Source organism: Maylandia zebra, linkage group LG10, assembly GCF_041146795.1.
Source record: "Maylandia zebra isolate NMK-2024a linkage group LG10, Mzebra_GT3a, whole genome shotgun sequence".
Classification (NCBI taxonomy): Eukaryota; Metazoa; Chordata; class Actinopteri; order Cichliformes; family Cichlidae; genus Maylandia; species Maylandia zebra.
Window position 1 is genome coordinate 33,774,786 of NC_135176.1, and position 8,153 is coordinate 33,782,938.

At 47.3% G+C, this 8,153-nt stretch overlaps 1 protein-coding gene across 3 annotated transcripts; it reads right to left on the minus strand.

Annotated features, from left to right (window-relative positions):
- Positions 1-836: 836 nt before the first annotated feature.
- Positions 837-7,859, minus strand: LOC101485091 (hepatitis A virus cellular receptor 2 homolog). 3 transcript variants are annotated; one of them, XM_076889498.1, is made up of 9 exons: positions 7,738-7,859; positions 7,527-7,635; positions 5,811-5,863; positions 3,038-3,239; positions 2,808-2,950; positions 2,658-2,729; positions 2,024-2,097; positions 1,839-1,941; positions 837-1,179 (listed from the first exon to the last, which is right to left on the minus strand). In XM_076889498.1, the coding sequence occupies exons 3-9, from the start codon at positions 5,845-5,847 to the stop codon at positions 1,103-1,105; spliced, it is 708 nt and encodes a 235-aa protein (XP_076745613.1). In that variant the 5' UTR covers positions 5,848-5,863; positions 7,527-7,635; positions 7,738-7,859; the 3' UTR covers positions 837-1,102. The 3 variants fall into 3 exon arrangements, with proteins under 3 accessions (XP_076745613.1, XP_076745615.1, XP_076745614.1); XM_076889500.1 differs by lacking the exon at positions 5,811-5,863; XM_076889499.1 differs by lacking the exon at positions 7,738-7,859 and having other exon boundaries at positions 7,527-7,678.
- Between the last annotated feature and the right edge of the window lie 294 nt (positions 7,860-8,153).

An 8,153-nucleotide genomic window follows, 5' to 3' on the forward strand; every position in this document is an offset into this window, starting at 1 on the left:
TTTAGAAATCGTTTCACTTATTAAGAAACCAAACAAACAAAAACAAAAAAGCAAACATGCAACCTCATAAAAAAATAACGGAAGTGAATAAAAACAATAAAACATGTAAAACTAACAGGTGTTTTCTGTACCTCGTGCCTGACGTGGACAGGTGTCTGCAGCCTGCATGGCCATGAGGCTGAGAGCTGTGCTGCTAACAGGCTCAAATAATATGAGATCAGAGCGTGGGGCAGACACCTCAAACACTCCACCCTCTCCGACTGACCCACAGCTGTCCTGCTGATGCTGACAATGGAGGCTCTCCTGCACACTCTGGTATTGGAGCTGCTGCTGTGACATGCTCCTCTCACAGGGAGCTGCTGCTCACTGGAGATTTCCTCATGTTGGACCATTCCCAGTAAACCCTGGAGCTGAAAACCCCAGCACAGCAGCCTGCGTGACGTCAACAAACCTGTTCAGCCATCTTTGTCCTGATGGTCGCTCTGAGCTCCACATGAGCTGCTGCTGCTGTGGGACAGGTGTACCTAATAAAGTGACAGCTCAGCGTGGTGAGACCTGAGCCAACGTTTTTACTGTTATCAGCAGCTTCCTTACAAAGTTCTGCAAACTGTGTGAAGCACAAGAACAAGGAAACAGGCAGAGCAGCCACTTTATTGGGTACACCGTTAGTCCAAATATTTAATCAGCCAATCACAGGCCTGCTCTCAGCATTTAGGCGGGTAGACATGTGGAGATGACCTGCTGGAGCTCAGACCGAGCATGAGGCTAAAAGCTGACTGAACGTACGTTGTTGATGATGTCAGACAGGCAGAGTCAGTTACCTGAGTTACACTGAGTGACTTCTTCACTGTTTACATGAAAACTTTATTAAACACATTAAGCACAGTCTGACGATGGAGTTTATTAACAAACATCGCTCCTGTCACAGCTCACAGAGGACACGTGTCACTCAGGGGCGAGGGCGTCCACCTGTGACGTGAGTGACATCACTCCTGAGGTGAGTGCAGCAGATTTATTTTGCTTCTTGTGCAGAGAACGTTCGACTGAGGCTTTCCGAGATGTTCCAGATGGGAATTCAAACACTTTCATAATCAGGTCGGTGTCACACGGCGCTGCTCTCCTCCTCCTTCTCTGATTGGTCTGGCCTCCTCTTTGCTTCCTGTTTGGACCTCCAGACTCCTGCAGGAACACAAACACACTTCCTGTCACAGATCCAGGCTTTCTCTGAGTTCAACAAAAACTAAACCTCAGTCAGAGATAACGGGGTCAGGGGTCAGGGTGGTGGTTGTCAGCTTTCAGGCCCTGAATGAATGTGATTGGCTGAACAGGTGTGACAGTGTGTAAATGATCAACGATGAGCCCGAGCTGACCCAGTGTTAGTCTCAGCAGTTATGCAGATGGAGTGTTTATAATGTTGGAAACCTGCAGTCAGCTGAGACATGAACACAGAAGTGTCTATGCTCATGTCTCGACAAAGCAGCAGCTTTACAAGAGTCAATAATGGAGGTGAAGAACATCACGCCTCCCGGTCGGGGAATCGAACCCCGGTCTCCCGCGGGGATACTCATACTGTGCAGTACCAGCTGTGACCACTAAATGACTGCATGTATGTGGGTGGCGCTGTTTACCACTTCTCCACAGTGAAGGTTTATTGTGACCACAGCTGCAGTACCGCTTTCAACCACAACGTGAACGTATAGGAGAGTGGCGCTGTTTCACAGGTTCGACAAAAACGAAAAGAGAAAAACATCAAAAACTGTTTTTAAATGTGTGTGTGTGTGTGTGTGTGTGTGTGTGTGTGTGTGTGTGTGTGTGTGTGTGTGTGTGTGTGTACTGACTGTAAGCTGCGGTCAGCAGCAGAGCTGGGATGAAGACGAGGGAGGAAGCTCTCACTGTGTTTCCAACAAACGTCTGCAGAACGTTTACCTGCTGCTCAGCTGACTGTCAACAAACAAACAAATACAAATAAAAACAAACAAAGAAACACATAACACATCAACACATAAACATGAAGTGTTTGTACCTGAACCAGAGCCACCACTGGCTGCGTGGTGTCGTCTCCTGTGATGTCACTTCCTGCCTCCTGGGCGATGTGACCTGGCCAACAGATGATGCTTGTTTACGTCTGACTTGACCGCACTTTGTGTTCAGATTTAAAGATGCTGAACATGAGGACGTGTTTGTGTGACGCTCACAGGGTCACGGCTGTGACCTCACGTTAGCAACAGCTGCAGGGTAACGCCGCGTCACACAAACAGCTTCCTGTACTGACAGCATGAAGCATCAGCTTCTTGAAGCTCCAAACGAACACTAAAATATAATTTCTCTTCCTTCTCTTTCTTTAAGTCCGAACTCAAAACTCACTAGTTCAAAATAGTTTATCCCACATAACCTCTCCACTCGGCTATTTTAAATGTGTCTTATGTCTTATTCTTTTATGATTGTGTAAACTGCTGGCTTTTATGTTGCTTTTTTCATTACTGTGTACAGTGACTTTGAGTGCTCTGAAAGGCACTTTCAAATAAAATGTATTATTATTATTATTATTATTATTATTATTATTATTATTATTATTATTATTATTATTATTATTAATGACCAGCAGGGGGCGACTCTTCTATGAGTGTAAAGACATGCAGTGAGAAAGAGAACGGTACCTGTGGTGGTGTGCGGTGCGTTCAGGTCCCCGTCTGAGAGCTCAGTGTTTTCTGTTACGGCCACAGAGCGAGCTGCAGGCGAAAGACAAACAAACACTTTGAGGTTTTCATGTTGTTTTCAGCGCTCTGAACAGGCGTATGTGGACGTACGGCTGCTGAGGATGATGAGGTGGACAGTGAAGGTCTGGTCGTTGAAGAGTCCGGGCACCTGAACTCTGCAGTGGTAGAAACCCGAGTCTGACGGCTGTGAGTGGAAGATGGACAGAGAGGAGGAGGAGGCAGACACAGAGTACCTGCACAGGAGGGACGAAGGCCGGTTTTACTCCACATGCTGACAGGAAGCTACAGTCTGCTCTGATGGGACGCACACCTGCGCTCACCTCTGTGACTTCCTGTAGGTGATGCGGGCTGCAGCGCTGTTGATCACAGCGTTGTGGCAGGTGAACAGTGAAGGTTTGCCCCGCCCCCAGCACACCTCCACTCCGCCCTGTTTGCCCGCCCCTGTGCGACACGGCAGCATCACCTTTGTCCCGACGTGGCCCACCACTGTCTCCATGGTGACCGCTGACACACAGGTCAGCGCTGACAGGAAGACAAACACAGGAGTGAGTTAAAAAGACACCTGATGATGTCAGAGCGGACAGCCGATACTGGAAACCATCATCACCAGTCTGACTGAAGCTGCTGCTCCAGCAGACACGATGTCACGGCTCGCCGCTGAGCGCCGAGGCTTCCAGACGAGCTGCAAACACTGAGAGTCAGCCCCAGAAATCAGAAACGGTTTAAAAACGAACAGCAGGAAGAAAGAATGTGAGCCGTGTTTTTTTGAACTCTTATTCATGAATATTCAGAGCACGCAGCGGCAAACCGAGCGAGCTTTTAGACAGGTAAATGGCCTGCATTTGTATAGCGCTTTACTCAGTCCCCAAGGACCCCAAAGCGCTTTACACTACATTCAGTCATCCACACATTGGTGATGGCAGCTACATTGTAGCCACAGCCACCCTGGGGCGCACTGACAGAGGCGAGGCTGCCGGACACTGGCCCCACCGGGCCCTCTGACCACCACCAGTAGGCAAACACGGGGTTAGTATCTTGGCCAAGGACATTTGGCATGCAGCCAGGAGGCAGCCTGGGATCGAACCACCGACCTTCTGGTTAGTGGCTGACCTGCTCTGCCACCTGAGCTACAGCCAGCCATGCCGTGACAGGTGCGTCACGTTCTTCTGTCAGGTAATGATCACGGAGCCATTTTACCGCAAACACACAGAAAACGTATCATCTGCAGATACGAAGACCTCACGGCGACCTGAGGAGGCGGGGTCGTGACCTTTCAAAGCTTTGTGGTCTAATTTGTCTGCTTCACTCATTTTAGGGTCAGAGACAGAAATCTGTTTTCCTGGCTGCTGATGGTAACGTGAGGCTGCTGTGGAGAAACATTCAAACGTGTCAATCTGAGAAACCTCACTTTCATACTCAGGACCTTTGATCGCTCATAATTACAGGAGATGTTAGCATGAACACATTTAAGCTCAGCTTAACACTGACAGCAAGGCCACGCCCCTTTACATCCAGGAGGATTTTTTTTCTATCCGGTTGTTCAGTCTGACGTCACTAGCCGTGTCTGGGTCTAAACTCCGCTGCAGGTCCATATATCAAACGATCACTATGGCATTACTGAGAGTTAAAAACTGTCTAAAGTCTTTCATCTTTAATAAAATGATCAGCGTTCTGCTCTACCAGGTGTAACAATTGAGTTTAACATCCAGGCATCCATGAAAACGGAATTTATGACATTTAACGGAGTTAGAAGTTAGCAGGAAGTTAGCTCGCTAGCTTCTATCTAAATACAATATAGCATGTCCTGACTGCGGGGTTTTGGAAACAAATTCAAACGTACAGCTTTCTTATCACTTCCAGCATAAATGAAGACAGAAAACTAAACAGCAGTGACGTTTGTAGGGTTACTGAAGTTGGGCTAGCTGGTATATAATGATGTGCTACGTGACCGCTAGCGACACAGCTATGTTAGCATAATATAAACAAGCTAACTTTTTTTCCACTCGATAAAAGTTAACGTGAGTGTTCTCGGTGGTCAGGAACAAATGTAATCGCATGGCAGGATGCTGTAAAAGGACCAAACTTCAGCCAGGAGAACAACTGAGATAATCCATCCACAATACGAGGTTAGTCATTCATATACTGCTGCATGGGCTGGGCTGTAGTTACATCCTAAGGTTTTAAAAACTGAGCTTAAATAAATGATTAGCGGTAATAAAAGCCGAGGGAGGTCAACAGGGATCACTGACTGTTTTAGGAGCTTTTTGAGATTAAATAGAAGAAAATACATAACATTAAACATGTTAACAACACAAAAGCCATATTAAACGCAGACTACTTTAGACCCGGAAGTAGGATTCGTCACGTCATCACTTAACAACCGGATAACAAACTTAGAGGTTTGATTTGACCAATCCGAGGACAGCTTTGGGATCATTTCAAATCATCAATGGTTTTATTGGCTCTCTCACCCCAACCAATCACAGCAGATGGCCCCGCCCCTCCCTGAGCCTGGTTCTGTTGGAGGTTTCTTCCTGTTAAAAGGGAGTTTTTCCTTCCCACTGTCGCCAAAGTGCTGCTCACAGGGGGTCATATGATTGGTGGGTTTTTCTCTGTATCTATTATTGTACGAGCTACTGTGCAATATAAAGCACCTCGAGGTGACTGTTGTTGTGATTTGGTGCTGTATAATTAAAGCTGAACTGAACTGATTCAAGCGTGTCCACTGACGACCTGCAGGTGTGAGGTGTTTGTGGTCCGTCCAGCGCTCTGTCTGTGGTCTCATCTTTCCCACAGTCTGGAGTTTCTCTTGGTAAAACTTTAACACTTCGAGTTTTCCAAACAACAAAAAGTCCTGACAGCACCAGGTCCTCCTTAAATGACTGCTGTGGCCTCCGTCTGTAAACTCACTGCTTTCAAGAAGCGTCCGTGTCGCGTTGGACACATGAAAAGTTTGATCCTGACAGATTTTCTCCTCGGCTGCTTTAATTCCAGACTCTGACTTTTCTGTGAGGATCCAGGTCCAGCAGTCTCAGACAAACATCCACAGCCCAGAGGAGCTCTGAGCGACCCTGACCTACAGGTTACACTCACCTGAGAAGACGCAGACAGCGTGCAGCGGCGGCAGCATGGTGGTGTTGTTCCTGCTGCAGACAGACAAATGGATGAGCAGTCAGATGAGTCAGTTGTCGCTCTGACTTCCTCTTTCCACTCAGTTATTCATAGAGTCGTCTCGCCGGCACAAAACAGGCCGGAGGTCAGCAAACATGTTTGAGATGAGCCGTCGCACCATCAGAGCTCCACGTCGCTCCACCCCATGTCTCCATGTCAGAGCGTGCTCACGGCAATACTACGGACAGCATGGTCAGCAGGTTAAAGCTCACCTGACAATGACCTTTCACCTTTCATCAAACAAATGTCAGTTTTGTTTTTTGTATCTTTATTCTGAACAACAACAGAGAAAAAAAGACAAACAAACAAAGTCAAACAATAATCACAAATAACTCAGCAGGAAGAAGCATCGGCTTATTTAACCCCACCCCCCTGTTTCCTAACTAACAGTAAGTAGTAGTCGACACTTTTTCTTCCTGTTACGTCCATCAGAAATATATTTATTTAAAACAACTTAAAGATATATATACACTCATGTAAACATACTCACACACTGGTGATGGCAGCTACATTGTAGCCACAGCCACCCTGGGGCGCACTGACAGAGGCGAGGCTGCCTGACACTGGCGCCACCGGGCCCTCTGACCACCACCAGTAGGCAACGGGTGAAGTGTCTTGCCCAAGGACACAACGACCGAGACTGTCCAAGCCGGGGCTCGAACCGGCAACCTTCCGACTACACGGCGAACTCCCAACTCTTGAGCCACGATCGCCCCGTATAAGTTGCAGTAAGTTGCAGATGTATGTCAGTGGCTCTGCGATTCCTTCTATGACCTTCTTTACAATCAGTGCATGTTTTATATTTACATGTTTACAGTCTCAATGATTCCTTTTCCCACTGCTGTGAGGAACATTTCTCTGCTGATGGCAGTGACTCAGGAATTCGTTCTGTCAGATTTGGTCCAATATTTGCAGAATCATTATTAAAGCTTTGACAGCATCAGCAGCTTTTTCCATTATGTTGCCAATATCAGTAAAATATTGTTTGCAGTGAGCTGTAACTCTGCTGGCCTGGTTTCACATTCTGTTTAGAGTTTAAAGATGTTTCCTGTCAGTTTATTTCTGCTGCTGTTGATCAATAATCAATCTATCAATAACAGTGAATTATTTTTAAGGTGGAACTTTAAACATTTGGACCTGAGCAGCATCATCAGGTGTAATGTGCTGTACTATTCCTTGTTGCTTCATGGCAGCCACACTTGGTTGTGATTTCTGTGCTCTTGAGCAAAGAACCAGTTTTAAATGGTCTTTAGGCTCAGTGTTAGCAGCAGGTCCACCTGAGTTATGGCTCAGATTTACAACAAAACTCCCCAGCTAGCTTAGCTATTCATTAGAAAGCTAATGCGCTAACAGCTAACATGTTAGCATTAAGCAAAGTAAGAAGAAGCTCTTGAGCTAGCTAGCTTAGTCCAAGCTAGCTCACCCACACACCTTGTCTTACCTTCAGTCTGGTGTGTCGCAGGTGAAGGAAGTCACAAATTGATGACAACGCAAATCCACGAAGCGAACGCAAGTGAGACGCAGCGAGCTTTAGAGTTTGTTTGTTTTGTTTCCTTTTAGTTGTTGTTTAGGTTTTTATTTTGTTTATTAGCTTGAAGGTTTTTAGTTTGGAGTTTATTGGTTTGAGTTGTTGCATACCTGCAGTGGGAGTCGAACCCACGCTGTGATGCTGACGCTCCGGGCTGGATGTAGCGTTGTTCCCTCGTGGACCATCTTCAGCGCTGATGAAGCCTCAGCAGGATGAAGCCTGATGCAGAAAACAGACTCGGGTCCTTCACTACACACCTGCACACAGTCTGAGCAGGAAAACAAGCCTCAGCACAGAAACTGAGCATGAAGGCTGCGTCACCTGTGGAGGAGGAGTCCATGTTTGGTGTTGGTATGAGGACCAATCAGAGCCTCTGAGGTGACGTGCAGCTCTCTGTGGTTCACACTGCTGTTAGCTCAGGTTCAGGCTGGACTGAAGTCTTCAGTGGCTCAGCAGGTAAAGCAGCTCCCCCTGCAGTCATGAGACCACAGGTTCAACTCTCACAGCTCCCTGTTCTCTTCATGTGGTGACGTGTCCAGGTGTGCTCCGCCTCTCGCCCTGCTGGGTGAGGGTCGTGTTACGTTCACTGAACTCCAAACTCTGCAGGATTCATTGACGATGCGCTGCCTCCCGCCTCCTCCGCCCGCAGTCATCTCCGTGTTACCCAGCAGGTGGAGGCTCGCCTCTCGCGCTCAGCCGCAGCTCAGATTTAATTCATGCTGCCGAGACGTTCACAA

Bases quoted from the DNA above. Each gene is read 5' to 3' on its own strand.
- LOC101485091 (XM_076889498.1), bottom strand. From the start codon at position 5,847: ATGCTGCCGCCGCTGCACGCTGTCTGCGTCTTCTCAG. The intron at 2,730-2,807 runs GTACGTCCACAT...TTTCGCCTGCAG, and splicing joins CCTCATCATCCTCAGCAGCC to CTCGCTCTGTGGCCGTAACA. The intron at 1,942-2,023 runs GTACAAACACTT...GTTTGTTGACAG, and splicing joins CAGTGGTGGCTCTGGTTCAG to TCAGCTGAGCAGCAGGTAAA.